Source organism: Cetorhinus maximus, chromosome 5 (assembly GCF_964194155.1).
Source record: "Cetorhinus maximus chromosome 5, sCetMax3.hap1.1, whole genome shotgun sequence".
In the NCBI taxonomy this organism is placed as follows: domain Eukaryota; kingdom Metazoa; phylum Chordata; class Chondrichthyes; order Lamniformes; family Cetorhinidae; genus Cetorhinus; species Cetorhinus maximus.
The window spans coordinates 44,174,698-44,195,157 of NC_135883.1; the positions used below are offsets into that span (position 1 = coordinate 44,174,698).

Sequence of the window (20,460 nt, forward strand, 5' to 3'; positions counted from 1 at the left end):
AGAAAGAGCAGAAAAGTGGTTTGAGGCTAACATCAATGTAATGAAACCTGTCATTGAAGCAAAGCAATCCACTCTGATTAATTACAAGTGAGATCCAAGTGAGAAGACCCTGAATGCACTAGGCCCTGCCCGAAGTTAAGTCCAAAAGATTGCTGTGCAATGCGCCAATGAATACAAGTTACAACTTTGCTCGAATATCCAGTTATCTTTTGACACAGGGAATGTGAGAAGCATTTATGAAGGGATCAAAAATGCAACAGTAAAGAAAACAGCTCCATTGAAAACAAAGGCAGGGGGGATCATCATTGACTGCAATAAACAGGTGGAGAGATTGGTGGAAGACTACCTTGAGTAGTACTCTAGGGGGAACAGGGTCACCGAGGAAGCTCTGGATGCTATAAAAAGCCTGCCTGTCATGGTAGAGCTGGATATTGAAGCCACAGCAGAGGAGCTGAGCAAAGTTATTGACCCAAAAAAAATCCAGAAAATGCTGGAAAAACTTAGCAGGTCTGAGAGCATCTGTGGAGAGAGAAACAGGGTTAACATTTCAAGTCCGTATGACTCTTCTTCAGAGTTCTGCCTATGAGATAAGTGTGGTGTGGCACTCCTTTACATTGTGAAAGAAGTTTTAACAATACCAATTTTTTTAACTTTGAAGAAGAAATTTTTTCTCTCTTTATTTTCTCTCTCAATCCAATCATTCATTCCCATTCTTTATTTCACTTTGTCAGATTCCCTTTTGACCTTACCCTTCCATTATCATTGTAAGTCTAACTAACTGGGCTAACTAACTAATGAGATGTCCTGCTCCAGTGAAATGAGTCCTTTTGTGTAGATATTAAAATGTTGACTTTAACTTAAGTGCTCTACAGTTTTATGGGAGTACAGCATGTTGGAATTTCAAAGCACTTTCCAAGATTATAATACAGGCACGACTTCCCGCAAAGTTGAGTTCCCTGACCCTTAGGGTAGAATTGTCTGGTGTCGGGTATCATGGTGGGCAGGGGGGTCAATTCAGCATGAGGGGCATAGATCAGTTTCACGCCAGCGTGAAAGCACAGCAGAAGTCCATGCTGCATGAGTCCACTTTACATCCCACTAATGGGATTCAAATAAGGCTCAACCAGAATTGCCCCCCATGCCAAATTTACCGTTACGGGAGAACACGCTGGCCAAGAACACGTCTGGGCAAGTGTGACAAGCAGAATTAGGGACTTACTGTTAAGGCCTTGCTCAGATGGCAGACATCTGAGAAGAAGATGCTGGAGCCCTACAGCAACTGGACCCTGGAGCAATGCATCCATCACAGAGGCTCATCATCTGACTCGAACCTCACAGGTGCCTCTTCTCCTATAAACCTCCAGATGCCGGGGAGCTTGGCTGAACCTTCTTCCTCCTGCTGCTGGCACGTTTCCGTGTGGTGACTACCAGATTGTGAACACAAGCCTGCACTCGATCTAGATCCCATCAAATTGTGTGTCTTTGCGCTGGTAGAGGGTATGGGTAAGCACTGTGATGGGTTTTCCAGGCTGCTCATTGCCAGCTCTTCAATGAGGAGGTGTCCTCTTGGCTGGAGGAGAGGACCTGAATGGAGCTGAGATACTGGCTGGCTGGGAGTGTTGCTCGTTTGGCAGAGCTCCCTGTGAACCAAAGTAGAGATAGCTAATGCATAGCAGCAGAGTCAAAAGCAGGGAGAGAGATCACTAAGGTGCGGTGAGAGAGGGATGAGCTGGTGCAGGATCTTCACGTGGGTGTTTGCTGCCAACCTCACTGTCGCTGTAGGCATGGTCCAGGTCCTCACCAGCCAGTACGATGGCACTCTCCTCAGAGTGAGTGAGGATCCTAATGTGGGCCACTCCACCCCTGGTCTGGGACCTCTCCTTGCTGCTGTGAGCCAGCTTCTCCTGCATGAAAACAGATGGAGAGAATGTGAACAGGACACATGCTGCTGCATGTGGTGAGCGGAGTCATGGACAAGATGAGGACACGAGCTCGAGAGGATATGAGCCTGATGGAGATGTGAGGGTGTGTGTGAGAGTTAGTGGTGTTGTCCCTTGAGGTGTGAGATCCCTGTGGATGTGTGATGCGTTTTTGTGTGTGTGTGAGTTGAGAGATGAGAAGAGTGACTTACTCTGGTGGAACGGATGAGACCATTCATCCTGTAGCGGCACTGGGTGGCTGTCCTCTTTTGCAGGGCATTGGCACTGACCACCGTCTCCCATGTTTGTTTGGTGAGCTTGCTTGCTGGATTTCACCCCGAGCTGGGGTAGAGGACATCACAGTAGGCCTCCATGACATCCAAAAGGGGTTTCAGGGACGCATCACTAAATTGGGGGGCTGCAGTCTTCTTGCCTTTCAGGGCCATGTCTTCTGTGTAGCTGTTCTGGCCTGGAAGCACTGAGGGGTGTGTGTGCGGCTGCACTTTAAATATGGCACCCGGCATGAGGAAGCGGCAAGGTGACGGTGTGGTGGGCGAATGAGAGCCCACCCACTATCAAAACAGCGTGTTTCCTGGGAATTCATGATTAATAAGGCAGGATTGGGATGACACGGTATGAAAAGCCACCATGACAGCCGACAGTAAAACGTTCTTTTTCCCACCTGCTACCGCACTTAGAGCAAATCTGGGATGATTCCACCCTCGGTCTAAAATTTTGCTGAACTATACACTGTGCTAATGTCCTCATGGAGACTCTGCTTTCCTCTTTGAATCGCGAGAACGACGCAGGGCTTCGATTGTGCTTGTTATGAGAGATGAATGACAGAGGGTCCAAACTGTCAGCCACACAGTGTGTTTGCTCAGTAAACTGACCCGTGCTGACAGCCACACGTCCCTGTCTAGTCAGTTAGCTTGTTCGTGTTGACAGCCACATCATGCCTATTCAGTCAGCCAACCGACTGAGCTATAATTATCAGCTCCCTCTGTGCATCCGGTCTATCATCCTCAGTTTTCAAGTAGCCTTGTCAGAAATTGCTTCCCATTGGCTACATAGCATGCAGCCAGTAACCATGATTATAAAACAATAGGTAAATTGGCTTTTTCTGCATTCTGGCGGTTCTCTGGTCCAATAGATGGATCTAAACACTTTATACCACAGGGCATTGGCTTTGATCATCTATTGACCCTACATAAATTTAGATCTGTTTACCCTACAGAGCATGGAATAAGACTCACAGGCCTCTCTGTGATCCTACCACAGTGAGGCACAGCCTGGTGACTGGACACTGAGAATTTTAAAGATCCTCTCTGGACCCCATAAAGCCTGATGGATCCAAATATGTTCAAGGAAATCTCATGCTGATTATTACATGCTGCCCTCTCTCAGCTGATGATCAGCTGATCAATAATTCCCACTGTTCAAGACCACTTGCAGGTAGTGCTGAGTGCTGGGAGGGGGAACTTCAAATGTCCATTACCATGAGTGGCTTGTTAACACAATTACTGAACAAGTTGGCCAAGTTCTAAAAGATATGTCTGAAAGATTGTGGTTTTCTAATTCGTTCATGGGATGTGGGCATTGTTGGCAAGGCCAGCATTTGTTGTCCATTCCTGTTTGGGAACATAGTAATATAGGAGCAGGAGTAGGCCATATGGCCCCTTGAGTCTTCTCCACCATTTAACTAGATCTTGGCAGATCTTCTACCTCAGTGTCATCTTCCCAAACTAACTCCGTATCCCTTGATGTCATTGGTACCTAGAAATCGATCAACCTCTGTTTTGAACATACTTAATGACTGAGCTTCCACACCTCTCTGCAGTAGAGAATTCCAAAGATTCACCACCCTCTGAGTGAAGAAATTCCTCCTCATCTCATAGAAACATAGAAAATAGGAGCAGGAGTAGGCCATTCGGCCCTTCGAGCCTGCTCCACCATTCATCGTGATCATGGCTGATCAGCTCGGTCCGAAAGGCCTACCACTTATTCTGAGTCTGTCCTTCAGTTCTAGACCCCCCAGCCAGGTGAAGCAGCCTTCCTGCATCTACTCTGTCGAGCCCCATAAGAAATATTGGGGAGTTGAGGGCTATGAGGCCCTCCAACCTTTTCCTTTTTACATACTTATAGAAGCTTTAACAGTCCGTTTTTATGTTCTTCACTAGTTTACTTTCATATTCTATTTTCTCTTTATCAATTTCTTGATTTGCCACTGAGAAAGTGATGGCGAGTCAGCACCTTGAGCTGCTGCAGTCCACGTGGTGCAGGTACACCCACGTTGTTTTTAGGGAGGGAGTTCCAGGATTTTGACCTAACGACAGCAAAGGAATGATGATATAGTTCCAACTCAGGGTGCTGTGTGACTTAAAGGGTAACTTGCTGGTGGTGGTGTTCCCTTGTGCCTGCTGCTCTTGTCCTTCTAGGTTGGAGAAGTCAAGGGTTTGGAAAGTGCTGTTAAAGGAAGCTTGGTGAATTGCTGCAGTGCATCTGGTAGATATTACATACTGTTGCCAATGATGGAAGAGAGTGAATGTTTAATGTGGTGGATGGGGTATCGATCAAGCAGACAGCTTTGTCCTGGATGGTATCGAGCTTCTTGTGTGTTGTTGGAGCTGCACTTATCAAGGCAAGTGAAGAGTATTCTGTTGCCTTCCTGATTTGTGTCTTGTAGATGGTGGACAGGCTTTGGGAAGTCAGGAGGTGAGTTACTCTCTGCAGAATTCCCAGCCTCTGGTCTGAACTTGCAGCCACAGTACTTATGTGGCTGGTCCAATTCAGTTTCTGGTCAATGGTTGATAGTGGGGAAATTCATAGGAACATGGAGCAGGAGTAGGCCATTCGGCCTGTCGAGCCTGCTCAGCCATTCGATAAGATCATGGTTGATTTATCTGTGGTCTCAATTCCAATTTTCTATCTGCTCCCTTCCACCTCACCCATAATCCTTGAGTCCCTTGTCTATCAATAATCTATCTGACTCAGCCTTAATAAATTCAATGACGCTGTCTCCACTGTTTTCTGGGTAAGAGAATTTCACAAACGAACGACCTTCTGAAGAGAAAAACAATTGGTCTTAAAAGGGTGAGTTCTTATTCTTAAACTGTGTCTGCCAATTCTAGTCTCCACCATCAGAAGACACATCCACCATGGTTTCTACCCAATCAAGTCCCCTCAGGATCTTACATGTTTCAATAAGATGTTGTTTTTTGAAAAAGGATGATAATGCCATTGAATGTCAAGGGGAGTTGGTTAGATGCCCTCTTGCTGGAGATGGTCATTAACTAGAACTTGTATGACACAGGGCAGAATTTTGCCCTTGGTGGGCGTATGGCACCCACTGGCTCGGCGGTGGGCGGACAGCCAACCCCCGCCACCGAAACAGGGCCCGCCGCCATTTTGAGTGGGTGGGCCAATTAAGGCCGGCCCAGCGGGCTGCCTGACAGTAAGCGCTATGCGCTTCCTGTGCAGGGGGGTGGATTCCCCATCTGTCAAAGTGTGCTCTTTCGTGCATGCGCGTGAAAGAACGCATTGCTCTCTGAGACCAAGTGCTGTCTCAGGGAAGTTACTGACAGGTAAAAAAACATCAAAATAGAAAAATATTAAAATTATTAACATGTCCCCCTCATGTGACAATGTCACATGAGATGGGGCATGTTAATAAGAAACACATTAACTTTATGAAATTTTTAAAAAACGGATATGAAACCTCATCCTGCCAGTGGATGAGGTTTCATGTATTATCAGGAGCCCACTGGGGCTCTTGACCTGCCCACCAACTTTAAGGTTGGACGGGCTGGTCTTTAACAATCTTAATTAGCCTGTCAATGGCCTTTTTTGGAGTCTCTCTCCATTTAAATAATAGTTTGCCTTTTGATTCTTCCTACCAAAGTGCATGACCTCACACTGTCCTACATTAAACTCCATCTGCCAAGTTTTTGCCCACTCACTCAATCTATCCATATACCCTTGCAGATCCTTATGTCCTCATCACAACATGCCCTCCCACCTATTTTTGTATCATTAGCAAATTTGGATACATTACACTCTGCCCCCTCCTCCAAGTCATTAATGTAGATAGTAAATAATTGAGGCCCTAGGACTCTGTGGCACCCCACTAGTTATGTCTTTCCAACCTGAAAAAGACCCATTAATCCCGACTCTCTGTCTTCTGTGTGTTAAACAATCCTTAATACATTACCCCAATACCGTGAGCTCCTATCTTGTGCAATAACCTTTTATGTGGCACCTTATGGAATGCCTTCTGGAAATCCAAATACACTACATCTACTGTTCCCCTTTATCAACTCTGCTTGTTACATCCTCAAAGAACTCTAGCACACTTGTCAAACATGATTTCCCTTTCACAAAATCATGTTGACTCTGATTGCATTAAACTTTTCTAAATGCCCTGCTATTTCTTCCTTAATAATGGATTCTAGCATTTTCCCAAAGACAGATGTTAGGCTGACAGGCCTATAGTTTTCTGTTTTTTGTCTCCCTCCCTTCTTGAACAGGGTCATCACATTAGTGGAGTAATTTCTCTAAGTTCTCTGGAAACAACCTGTGTTTTCTATGTTGCTTGTGTCAACTTTACTTTCATCTATGCTGAAGCTATTTTGAGTGTTGAAAGAGAGGGCAATCTGTGATGACACTTCTCTCCTTCAGACCATCCCTTGTTATTGTCACACCACTTAAAACATTTTAGATGTTTTTCTATAAAAGTAGTTTGTTCAATTTTCGACACTGCATCCCAAAATACATCAAGTATTTCAACATTGCACAGGCCTTCATCTCATTTTTTGGTTTCTAAGTCTGTCAAATGAATCAACTCTTCTTTGTTACTAATCATTGTAATTAACATGTGTTGACAATTGTTGTGCTTAAATGTGCGTCAACAATCTTTGTGGTCACGTGATCGATAGGTTCCACTCATTACGTCAGTACAAATGTCTCCTTGCCCTCCTCTTAGACAACAAAGCATTCATTATCTGGAGCCAAACATCATCCTCTGCGTCTTTTGGGTGACCTTAATTGGACAATTTTTCAAATCAACTTCAAATGATTTGTAAGCTTTCCACAGCAATTTACTTTGCAAGTAAAGTACTCTTCGAACTTCTCCCGGTCCAAGATGATGCCAAAGGGCTCTTTCTCCCTCTGAGCATAATTTATCTTTGTTCTCAGTTGGAGCTTTTAAGGTGTAATCTATAGCTTAGCCTTCTTACATAAAACAAGTGTTCAATCCGATTTCCAATTTGTCATATTCTTGAAGTAGATCCAAATTAATTTCAAATTGGAGTACTGTGTTTGAGAGCTTATCATCTTGACCTCATCCTTCTTCTCTTAGGCAGTCCCTCAGGATCGAGGGTGACTTGCTTCCCCTCCAATCCGGTGGGTTCTAAGATGGCTGATTTGTCCAATGTGCAATCTGCAGACTGTCGCATGCAGGGAGGATGGTGCTTGAAGGGTTGGGTAGATGGGCTGAATGGAGGTTTATGCGCTCCCTCTGATGCCTCGATTTCATCCCTGTACATTCCCAGCAAAGTCTCTCAGTGTGTTTGGTGCTTTCCCGAATGAGCCTTCTCCATTTTGGTTGGTCACAAGCCAGGGACTCCCATGAGTCAGTAGGTATGATTGACCTTTTCAGGGATGCTTTGAGCACATCCCTAAAGCCTTCCCACTGGGAGTTTCCTGCTGTGACCAAGTTCCAAATAGAATGGTTGCTTCAGGAGTCTAGTGTCAGGCAATACTGTCACAAGTTATCTTTGTCTCTGTTATCTTTGAAAATATGCTTTTGCAACTTTCCACTGACTGGAAATTTTGCAATTTGAACTGAAATATAGCAAATTGCTTAAAAATGCAAGGCCACATTCCAAGGTGAAGGTGAGAAACAAACTAATCACCCTCAGGGGAGTATGAAGGGAGGGACATTTTCCATAATCCAGACACCCATCCAAACTTGTTACTGTCCAAGGAAGAGACATTAAAAATGCAGAGTACCGGATATTGAAGTAATGGCTGCCACAGACAGACAGACCCAAAACCTCTCAGAAATACATAATGGGTGAAATATTTCAAGGTGAGGCTGCCCAGCCACTTGAGGAAGATTACAAGTGACACAGGCGGTGTGTCAAGGAAGTCTTCAGCAGGGGAAACAGGCTATGGCTGCCCTATCTCCCTCTTTCTCTTTGGAATAAGTGTGTCGCCTGGTTTGAGAAGCCTACTAGAAATCTACCAACAGACAGAGATCTCATAATAATTGCAACATCTTCTACATCTAACCACATCTAAGAAACCAGTTAACCCAAATTGGCTGCAGTGTATAAAATCTATGCTTCAAGAGCATTCAAAGGATATTTAACTGTATATTGTTTTACCTTTTTATACTGGACTCTAGCTCCTCTTACTTCTGATAGGTGTGTGTGTGTGTTTGTGAGTGTGTGAGTGTGTGTGTGCACGTTTGTGTGCGTGTGAGTGTTTGTGAATGTGTTTGTGTGTGCTTGTGTGCATGTGTTTGTGTGTGTGTTTTGTGTGCGTGTGTGTTTTGTATGCTTGGGCTGAATTTTCAGCTCGGTGGATGGGGGGCACGATCGGTGGGCCTGGGAGTGGCCAGGAAAGAGGCCCCCGATCGCGATCGGCTCACGACCTTAATTTCACACTGGCTGGCCAATTAAGGCCCGCCCAGCGTGAAACGCAGCTTCCCAATGGTCGAGGTAAGATCAGGCGGGAGCAGGAGCCTGTCGGCCGCCGGGTTCAATGACGAGCCGGTGGCCAGTTTAAAAACAGCGCAGGCAGCCCCTTGAAGGCTGCCGGTGAAGAAGCAGACAGCCTGTGTTGCAGAGTCGGTACTTATGGCCTCGGCAGCGGCTGGAGACGCCAAGTGGGAGGGCAGGTTGGGTGGGCACTCGGCCCCCTGCTTTTTGGACGAGTGCCTCATGGTCCTTCTGGAGGAGGTGGCTGCCAGGAGGGACACCCTTGTACCAAGGGATGGAAGGAGGAGGCTACCACACCTGACGAAGAAAGCTTGGGGGAGGGGGGGTGCAGCACAGCTCAGCAGCCATGACGTGGTGCGGCGCACATGGGTACAGTGCCACAAGAGATTCAGTGACCTGCTGCGCTCAGGAAGGGTGAGTACCAGGTTAGCATGAATTAGTGTAGTGAAGTGTTAAGGTGTGGCTGTCACCCCATGGAGCTCAGGGGTGTTAGAATCTGAGTGCCAACTGTCAGTGATGCCGGAGTTGGCCAAGGGGGTGAACCCTGGCAGCTTGGACTGAATGCTTGTGGCTTGAAGGCCAAGACTCGGATGTGCCCCGTGAGCTGTTGCTCAGGTGGGTTTGGCCAGGCTGCAATGGCGCTACAGGTAGAGATTGGACTAATCAATGCTCCTCTGTCCTTTCAGGAGAAGATAAGCCATAACCAATTGGAGAGGTCACGGGCAGTTGAAGCCCCACCCAACCTGTTGCTGCTCACCAAGTTCGAGCAGGACACCCTGGAGCTGGAGATCCGGCACACTCCCAGTGCAACCGGGCTTGGAGAGGCTGGGGTGTCAGAAGAAGATAAGAGCGTAGTGCACAGAGGTGAGAGTTTCGGATGGTGCAAACATTCTTGTGTAGTCTCATCATTGATGGGAGCATCAAAATTGGATTCCCCATTGATCATTGAAAGACGATGGCACCGTGATGCAGATCTCCATTGTCTCATGCACATTGCATGCACAGTGACAGTGTGATGACTTTAACTAATGACATGTCCTTGTTCTCCCTTAGATTCGCCAGCACGCACTCATTCTCAGGGCACAGAAGGGCCACCCCTGATGCCAGAGGACCGCCAGGCTTCATCTGCACCTGCGTCACACCCGCACTCTGAACCAGGCACCAGCACAGATACCAGCACCTCGGTGGGCATTAGATCATCGGCTACATTGTTGGTGCACATTGGTGAGGGCACTTCACACACGCCTGAGGTGCAGGCGGAGGCAGAGAATTTCCAGGGCACTGGCAGTCAGAGGACTGTTGGAGGCCAGGATGATGCTGGGTTGAAGGCTGATGATGAGCCTCAGGAGTCATCCATCAGGCGGTAGATGCTGGATGTCCAGGGGAATGTGCAGGAGGATCTGGCCGAGATCCATGAGGGTATGCGTGTCATGGTCTCTGTTGTGGAAGAGTCCATGTGGAGCACAAGCCCTGCATTGACCCCCTTGGGCGAGTGCACTGCTTCCTTCACTGAGAGAGTGGAGATTTTCATGGAGGGACAGTTCAGGGACACAACCAGGGTTCCTGGGGTTGCGCTCAGACCTGCAAGCCCTCACTCAGGCACTGACCTCAGGTGGTCAGTGCCAGTGTGGGAGATGGATGAGTCACCCAGTATCCCAGCTAGGCGCCCGTCCATCAATGGCAAGCAGGGAAGTCCAGAGCAACCTCACATTGGCGCACAAGCTGCCTGTCATTTCTGCAGGCTCCTTTCAGGGCACTCCAGATGAAGGCAGCAGCTCCTCCACCCCTCTGCCAGTGACCTTAGCATCTGATGAGGCTGCAGTGACTGGGGAGATGCCAGCCATGGCACTGGCTGCACCCTCCCAGGCAGGGCCAACACAGGCTCCACTCGCCAGAGGACGTTCGCCAAAGTCATCAAGGCCAACAAGATAGCAGAGTCAGCAGGCTGCCTCCAATGCTAACGAGGGGGTGGGTACCAAGACATAGCACTCATAAACTTAAGTTTAAGGCACCATAAGCACAAGAGGGACTGTTCACGGGTGATTTTCTATTCAGTTATGTTTGGTTTATAGGTCTACTGGTGTGGACGTCAACACCAGTAATGGTCATGTCAATGTGATTTGAGTGTGACATTAACATTAAATTTGCTTTTGTTGTGATGGCCTGAGTATGCTTCACCTTTTATTTTTGGTGCAGGGTACGCCAGTATGTAATGCTGGATGTGAATGACTCTAAACTTTATTGCACAGACACTGAGTGGACTTTTGGTTCACATGACAGGGGCATTTTGGACATTCTGGATGGAGGCGGCAGCCCTGGCATGAGGTGGTAGCGCTTATTTGGGAGCCTAGCTGAAAGAGCATTGGATTAAGGCATCCCTGGTGTCCCTGCCTCCCTGCAGGTTACCAAGGTCTGCCTCCACACCCTCAGCATTCTTCTCACCATGTTCCTCTTCTGACTCACTACTGAATTAATCCTCTATGGCCTGTGCAGCTGCTTCAAGATCCTCTTCCTTCAGTGGGTCCTCCCTTGCCAGTGCCAGATTGTGGAGAGCGCAGCATGCAACCACTATCAGTGACACCCGCTCTGGGGGCTATTGTAGTGCACCCCCTGAACAGTCCAGGCATCGGAAGTGCATCTTCAGAAGACCTATGATCCTCTCTATCACCGCCCTTGTGGAGGCATGACTCCTGTTATAACGCTGCTCTGCCTCTGTTCTTGAGTGGTGGAGAGGCGTCGTGAGCCACCTTTTCAATGGATAGCCCCTGTCACCCAGTAGCCATCCATCCAGTCAGGCTGAAGCACTGAGGAGCCTCGGCACCTGGGAGTGTCTGAGGATGTAAGCGTCATGGGAGCTGCCAGGGTACCTTGCACAGGCTTGCAGAATCCACATCCTGTGGTCACACACTATCTGCACGTTCATGGAGTGGAATCCCTTCCTGTTGACAAAGGCACCCGACTGACCCACTGGCGCCTTGATGGCCACATGTGTGCAGCCAATGGTACCCTAGATGCTAGGGATCCCAGTAATCGCTGCAAAGTCTCTGGTTCACTCAGCCCGACTGGCTTCATCCATACAGAAATGAATAAATGTCATGGCCCGCTGGCACAGAGCTTCTGTCATCAGCTTGATGCAACTGTGTCAGCTGATTGGGAGACTCCCACTGACCCCTGGAAAGAGCCAGAGGAATAGAAGTTGAGAGCCACTGTGACCTTCAGAGCCACTGGCATAGGGTGTCCACCCATACAGTCGGAGGTGATCTCAGGCCCAATCATATGACAAATGGAGGTCACTGTCTCCCTTGAGAGGTGGATCCTCCTTCAGCATTGCACCTCGGACATGTTGAGGTAGCTGCATCGCCACCTGTAAACCCTGGCAGCAGGATAAATGTGAACTCTGTGATGTGATGACTGTCCCAAATTCTCTTAAAAGTTTTTCAAATACTGCTCTTGTTTTTCCAGCAAATGGTACATTTTGAAACAATTCATTCCCAGAATTGTATACTAGAAATATTCCCGGGGCTTAACGTTTTTAAGTTCCCATTTCAAATAACTTTCAGCCGAAACAGTCACACAAAGGAGGATAATGCCAAACAGAAGTATATAAGTTTAAAAGACTGAAATAATTGCATTTATATAGCGCCTTACATGACCTCAGGACTTTCTAAAATGTTTTACAACCCATGTAGTACAGTTGAGGTGTGGTCACTGGTGCAATGCAGGAAACATGGCAGTCAATTTGCGCACACCAATCTCCCACAAATAGCAGTATGATAATGATCAGATCATCTGCTTCAGTGATGTTGGTTGAGGGATAAATAATGGCCAGGACATAGGGGAGAACTCCCCTCCTCTTCTTCAAAGTGGTTCCATAGGATCTCTTACATCCAGCTGAGACGGTAGACAGGGCTTGCTAGGATTGAATTGGGATCAAGAGGTGAATTCTCAGACATTACGAGAAACAGTTGTAGCTCATCATTTTTTTTCCCCACCACCATAAGCCCCCCCACCCCCTTACCCCATCCTTCCGAGCCACCATGACGGCATTTGCCTACTTGTGCAAACTACACTCAGTAGGTGTGTGGGTTGGTGAAGGATTAGTTCGAGAATGCCAGTTGGAGTTAAGTCGGATGCCTGAGACATATTGCAGTGGGTAACATTAGTCAGGCAGGTGAGGGATCCTGTATGACTCATTAGAGTTGATGTGTAGGGAGCAGGAGTGAAGGCTGAGGTTATAGCTGAAGATGATACGAAAGCTGAAGAAAATTCCTGTATTGATGGCACAAGCAAGTGGTAGACACCATCCATCCTTGAACAGACAAAGCTAGGTCCAGAGCATGTGTGAGAGTGGGGGAGTGGTGGCAATATGCTCTAGCCCATAGGTTGGTATGCTGAAGAGCCAGGGAGTTGTTAAGATTGGCCTCTAATAATGATGCTCTTCTCGACTCCCTGACTCTCATAATGATGTGGTCAATAATTCAACAGGAATGGCACCTCGAAGACTGAACAAAAAAATAACTGAACAGGCATTGAATTGGTTCCCAATAATGACACGAGAGTGACAACACATGATTATCATGGATCCATGAAGCTGCACAAAATGAATGGACATACCATGGACTGACAACATGTGTCTCCAATTTAAATAAACATGTAACAGAGTAGGGAACTCTTAAAAAAAAAGAGCAACTGGTTCACTAACTGTAGGAGGAATTAACAGCAGTGATTTTTTTCACTGGCCTGAATCTTGTGCTCATCAGGCGCATGCAATCAGTAGGCCCGGAAGCAGACACGAGATGCGCTTCCGGCCACAATTGACCCCAAATATAATTTCATGCTGGCTGGCCAAATAATGGGCAACTAGCATGAAACACGCACTGAAAAAGGCTCGGCGCTGCCGAGGGGGGCGGGAAGAGGGCGTGCGCCGACAAAAGTGAGGGTGTGGGTGGGTGCTTCGAGCGAGCTCCCTGATGGCAGACAGCTGCTGCAGAGCTGCCTCAGGGAGCTGCAGACCTGTACCGATTAAATGACAAGAAAAAAATGCACCAAACTGTGTCTATGCAGCACATTCAAGCACCTGGCAGCAAAACTCAAAAAAACTCAGTCACCAGACATCTTTTTTTATTATATTTCACCCCAGATATTTCATCCCGCCTTGGATCGAGGTTGTAGCAAAAATGTGAAGCCCGCCAGGCCAATTGGCCCATCTGCCAACCGTAAAAGTGGACGGGCCATGTAAAATCACTTTCAATTGACTCCTTTGCACTTAATTGCCCGCTTGATGTCGGCGTACATGCTTTTGACTACTGAGCACGCCTGCTGAGCGAAATATCGCATTAGTACGCAATGACGTTGGAACACGTTGGTGGTTTCTTGCGTGATTTCATGCTCTGTCGGGTTGGGCGCGCACCCGCTCAAATGATGTAAAATTCTGGCCACCTTTTCTTTATGTTAAAGGTGCTGGATGAATGCAAGTTGTTGTTGTTGTTGTAATGGATGCTAACTCTCCCTGGTGTAACATCTGCCTAAGTGACAGTATCTTGCAGACAAAGTCATGGAGGAATTTCACCCCTTTAATCTTTTGACTTGCTAACTTTGCAATTCTGCGCAATGTTTGAAGGAGGAAGGCCAGTTTCTCTTTAGTGGAAACAACAAAGTATAAGGTTGAAGTAGAGGAAAGTGGATCTGTGGGAAAGGCTGGCAGTTTGTGTGCTGGACAAGGATGTGTCAAATTCTTTGCAGCTAGAGATGAATCTGATTCTAGCTGGGGTGGAGATCACCCTGTACAAGTGATAGTTACCTGGTAACATCAATAAGGGCAGGGATAGTCTCCTGGACTAGTTCTGATCTCCTAAGAGGATTGGAGAGGAATTTTCAAGATTTTTTCTTTCCTAATTGGCCTGAGGTTTTATTTGATTTCTCATGCTGTTAATAATATATTAATTATATTATTAGGATACAGAGGTGAAGGGTGTTGTTTAATGAAGTACTTTGAGCACATATAAATAGGGGACAGCTGGGACACTGGGTGTGTGAGAGGAGAGCTATGAGAACTGAACAAAGTCAATAAACTCTCTTAGTAAAGAAAAGCTCTGTGTCTTGGTGTTGACTTCACCAACCAGCTTGGATTCAATTAACAGTGCCTTGCAGGAAATCGCAAAACTTATGATAGGGTGGGAAATGTATATACTGTGATGCACAAGGTGTTGCAGCTCTGTGTGTCAGGCATTGATTTTGTGTTCATCATTTTTCAATAGTACTGGTCCACCGAGTCTACACTTTCACACAGTATGGACCATTTACCCTATCATGAACTCAACCCAATTAAATCTGTTGCGCAAAAGTTCTACGTAAATACGTCCGAATATCCAAGATATGCATCCCTCTCCTTCCCCCTCCGCCCTCACACTATTCAATCATGTTTAATGTATTTACAATTTCACTCGAAACAGAGATTGGGGAAATCTTCTCAGGGGAGGTGGAAGGAGAGATCCTGTAGATTTCCATTCGCAGCGCAGAGCTTGACAGAGAAGTGGGCAACAGGAATTCAGGCACGTGCAGTCAAAAGAGCTTGACAAAATTCCCGTGATATCAGCTGTGCTTTGCTCCTGAATTACCAGTTTGGGGCATGCAAAGCTCTCAATTGCACATACTCTACAATTGATAACATTGGCCTGCTGCCTTGATCTCTTTTCGCTTCACTGAATTAAACTAGCTTACATTTCTGGAGCACGGTGTGAGGCAGGCATACTCCAAGGCAGCCGGACGATCCACACACTGTAATCCCCTCGGGCAGGTGACGTTTAGTATTGTGCACGCGTCCGAATCTACTTCGCAATTCTTGCCTTCAAATCCTGCAAGAAATTAAATGTCAAGGAACATGAAAGTACAGTGGAAAGGCAATTCACTGAGGAGTGTTCAACTGCAGTAACTGGGATTTAATGTGCCCAATAGAGATTAATTACATCATTTCACAAATCAATGTTAGTACTCATGCAAAATTTAACCTTTGCTGACATTTGAATAGATTTTGAGTGCACTTACATGCTGCTGCTGTGTTTTTTTTTTGTATCACTGTGAAGGCTAAGTTACAGTCCAAGTGCAAGAGGTGGAGAAGGCATGAGGAAAGCCAAGGACAATTCCAAATAATGGGACTGCCTGATTAGTGCTTCCTGTTTCCAATGCAACCCCCAAAATGTAATTGCCAGGCGCAAAAAAAAAATCAAAAAGGTGGAGGCAATGTCAGCCTTTATAACTAGGTTTTTTTATTCGTTCATGGGATATGGGCGTCGCTGGCTCAGAATTATGATTGCCCATCCCTATCTTGAGAAGGTGGTGGTGAGCTGCCTTCTTGAACTGCTGCAGTACCTGTGGTGTAGGTACACCCACAGTGCTGATAGGGAGGGAGTTCCAGGATTTTGACCCAGCGACAGTGAAGAAACGGTGATATATTTCCAAGTCAGGATGGTGAGTGTCTTGGAGGGGAACTTGCAGATGGTGATGTTCCCATGTATCTGCTGCCTTTGTCCTTCCAGTGGTAGAAGTCATGGGTTTGGAAGGTGGGGTCGAAGGAGCTTTGTTGAGTTGGTGTAGTACATTTTGTAAATGGTACACACTGCTACCACTGTGTGTTAGTGGTGGAGGGACTGGGTGTTGAAGGTGGTGGATGGGGTGCTCATCATGCAAGCTGCTTTGTCCTGGATAGTGTCAAGCATCTTGCATGTTGTTGGAGCTGCATTCACCCAGGCAATATAATGGGAACAATATTTCTCAACGCCCATACAAATCCCTGGTTTGACCATATCTAGAGTACAGAAAGTAACCCAGGCTGGACCAATTAAACCTAAATTTGATAGATTGTTGTGGGACAAGGGTAAGAAAGAATATGGAACTAAGGATGGAGTCATGATGCAGATCATTGAATGGCAGAAGGGGTTTAACAGGCTGTTGCTGAGTGGCCTACCCCTGTTCCTATGTTCCTGCTCTATGCTGCAGGGATATAAAGTGGAGTATTATATTCAGTTCAGGGAACCACACCTCAGGAAGGATATATTGGCTTTGAAGGGGGCTAAGTGCAGATTCAGCAGAATGCTACCAAGATTAATAGGTTAAATTATGCAGACAGGTGACGAGGATTGTATTCCCTTGAGTGTAGAATGTTAAGGGGCAATCTTATTGAAGTGTTTAAGATGATTAACAAAGCTGATCGGGTACATAGAGAGAAACTATTTCCTCTGATTGTGGAGTCCAGAACAAGGGAGCATTTGGTCTCCTTACCTAAGGAAAGATATACTTGTCATAGAGGGAGTGTAACAAGGTTCACTAAATTAATCACTAAGATAAAAGCAAAAAACTGCGGATGCTGGAAATCCAAAACAAAAACAAAAATACTTGGAAAAACTCAGCAGGTCTGGCAGCATCTGCGGAGAGGAACACAGTTAACGTTTCGAGTCTGAATGACCCTTCAACAGAACTAAGTAAAAATAGAAGAGAGGTGAAATATAAGCTGGTTTAAGGGGGGTGGGACAAGTAGAGCTGGATAGAGGACCAGTGATAGGTGGAGATAACCAAAAGATGTCAGAGACTAAAGGACAAAGAGGTGTTGAAGGTGATGATATTATCTAAGGAATGTGCTAATTAAGGGTAGAAAGCAGGACAAGCAAGGTACAGATAGCCCTAGTGGGGTTGGAGGGGGGGCGGGGGTGGGTGGTGAAGGAATCGAAAAAGGCTAAAAGGTAGAGATAAAACAATGGACGGAAATACATTTAAAAATAATGTAAATAGGTGGGAAAAGAAAAATCTATATAAATTATTGGAAAAAAAGGGGGGGATCGGAAAGGGAGTGGGGATGGAGGACAGAGTTCATGATCTAAAATTGTTGATCTCAATATTCAGTCCGGAAGGCTGTAAAGTGCCTAGTTGGAAGATAAGGTGCTGTTCCTCCAGTTTGCGTTGAGCTTTACTGGAACAATGTGCAGCAGGCCAAGGACGGACATGTGGGCATGAGAGCAGGGCGGAGTCTTGAAATGGCAAACGACAGGAGGACAGACCGAAGGTGTTCTGCAAAGCGGTCACCCAGTCTGCGTATATTTCACCTCTCTTCTATTTTTACTTAGTTCTGTTGAAGGGTCATTCGGACTCAAAACGTTAACTGTGTTCCTCTCCGCAGATGCTGCCAGACCTGCTGAGTTTTTTCAGGTATTTTTGTTTTTGTCCACTAAATTAATACCTGGGATGGAGGGAATGTCCTATGAGAAAAGATTAAATAGTCTGGGCCTGTATTCTCTCGAGTTTAGAAGAATGAGAAGTGACCTCATTGAAGCACACAGAATTCTTCCAGGGTTCGACAGGATAGATGCAGGAAGGATGTTTCCCCTGGCTAGGGGCTCATTAAGTATGCTCAATATTGAGATCAATAGATTTCTACTTACTAAAAACATCAAGGGATATGGGGGTAATGCAGGAAAATGGTGCTGAAGTAGAAGATTAGCCATGATATCATTGAATGGTGGAGCGGGCTCCAAGGGCTGAATAACCTACTCCTGCTCCTATTTCTTATGTTCTTGTATTCTTATCTTAAAATGAGAACTCGATCATTCATGGGTGATGTCAGGAAGAACTTCTCGATGCAAAGGGCATTTAAAATCTGGTACTTTCTCTCTCCCAAAAAGCTGTTGAGGCTGGGGATCAATCAAAAAGCTCCTAAATGAGACTGATAGATTTTTACTAGGTGAGGGTTTTAAGGGTTATGGAACCAATGCAGGCACATGGAGTTAAGATACAAATTATTCATGATCTAAACGAATGGTGGATCAGGCTCGAGAGGCTGAATGTTCTCTTCATGTTCCTATGTTACTATCATATCTAAAAGATATTCCCTGGGTGATGCTCTGTATTTCAAAGGCTTAATGATTATTGTTGGTTTATATTGAGGGAGAAACGCTTCGCACATCGCTGTGATATTCTCTTCACTTTAAATTGGTTACGACCTCAATGAAAACCATGGACAAACACGTGTGACCATATTTCATGTGGTAACATTTAGGCTACAGTTTGTAACATCAAGGCCAGAATTTTTACCTCACTGGACGGGTGTGCGCCCGACCCAAACAAGCGTAAAATGATGTATGATTACATTGGGTAAGCATCCCGAAGTCATCGCGCACTCGCGCAACATTTCGGTTGGCAGGCACATGCGGGAGTCAGCAGCACGCACGCAGACAATTAACAGGCCTATTAAGGCCATTAAAGTATCAATTAAATGTAACTTTTCACTGTCCGTCCAATCTTGCGGTTAGCTCCCCGACTGCTCCCGCTCGCCCCTTCTGAGCCCGCCCGATTATGGCAAAATTCTGCCCCAGGAAATTTTAGAAATTGGGATAAAATGCCATATAAATGGAGAGAAAATGCAACAAGGTTCCAAACTTTTGCAAGGGATTTTAATTTATATATAGGATTACGTGGGACATACAGCATAGAAACAGGCCATTTTCAGCCCAACCAGTCCATGCTTCACCCGAGCCTCCTCTAAATCCTTCCTCCTCTAAATCTATCAGCATAACTCTTTATTCCTTTCGCCCTCATGTACCCCTTAAAGGCATCCATGCCATTTGCCTCAACTGCTCACTGTGGCAGAGTAGGCACCACAGATTCCCTCTGAACATTGGATTTCTTGGTGAATATCTTATATTGATGGCCTCTAGTTTTGCTCTTCCCCATAAGTGGAAACATGCTCTCTGTAATTCTGCACCAAAAATCACTCATAATTTTAAACATAACTATTATGTCACCTCTTGGCATTCGTTTTTCAGGAGAAAAGACACTCATGTCGTTTATCAATTCCTGTTAGGTTTGACCTTGCAGCTCTGGTATCATATGTTTGGAAAGGAAACATGTACAGGGATAGTAGTGAGAAGAACTCAATTGCACTTTCAAAGAGCCAGTGCAGGCATGATGGGCTGAATGGCCTCCTTCTAGGCTGTATAAGTCATTAATCTAAGTCACCACCCAACAGAAGGTGATCAAGCTGAAACTCTTAAAACAACTACCTTAAAAATAATAGCCCATGGCATGCTGCTAATTTTATGTGCCCACTCCTCTTTCCTTCCAAAAGAGATCAGGGATTTTTTTTAATCCTTTCATGGGATGTGGGTGTCACTAGCAAGGCCAGCATCTGTTGCCCATCCCTGATTGCCCTTGAACTGAGTGGCTTGCTGGTCCATTTCGGAGGGAAGTTAAGAGTCAACCACTGTGGGTCTGGTGTCACATGTAGGCCAGACCAGGTAAGGATGGCAGGTTCCCTTCCCGAAGGACGTTAGTGAACCAGATGGGTTTTTACAACAGTCAAGGATAGTTTTATGGTCACCATTACTGAGACTAACTTTATATTCCAGGGGCAGAATTTTGCCCTCGTCAGACAGGCACGGCAGAAGTGAGGTGCAGGGGGAGGGAAGCTGACCGCCGCCCGTCATCGGGCTGCGACCATGATTTCACGCTGGTGGGCCAATTATGACCCGCCCAGCGTGAAACGCGTGCTGCAGTGCTCAGCGCTGCCTATGGGCAAAATTTTATGTCCCTGTTTCGATGGGGCTGAAAAATGAGGTGGGCCGTTATAAATGCCATTGACGACAGTGGGAATGTAAAATCCCGCTGTCGTAAAATTCTGCCCTATGTGTGGGGAAGGAAGGTGAACGGGGAACTTTGCGCATGTGCGCAGGTGTGCGTACTGGAAAAGCTCCCTGAGGCACAGAGCTGCCTCAGGGCGATGAAGATATGAAAAAAAACAAAAATTTAAAAATGTTAAAAAACATGTCCCTTCA

At 46.1% G+C, this 20,460-nt stretch overlaps 1 protein-coding gene across 1 annotated transcript in view; it reads right to left on the reverse strand.

The window, feature by feature from the left end:
• LOC144681104 (protein eyes shut homolog) overlaps positions 1 to 20,460 on the reverse strand; it is a 440,210-nt gene that overhangs the window by 102,577 nt on the left and 317,173 nt on the right. The window contains exon 9 of the mRNA XM_078542836.1: positions 15,362 to 15,495. Coding sequence (XP_078398962.1) covers positions 15,362 to 15,495 — 134 coding nt within the window. The remainder of the gene's footprint in view (positions 1 to 15,361; positions 15,496 to 20,460) is intronic.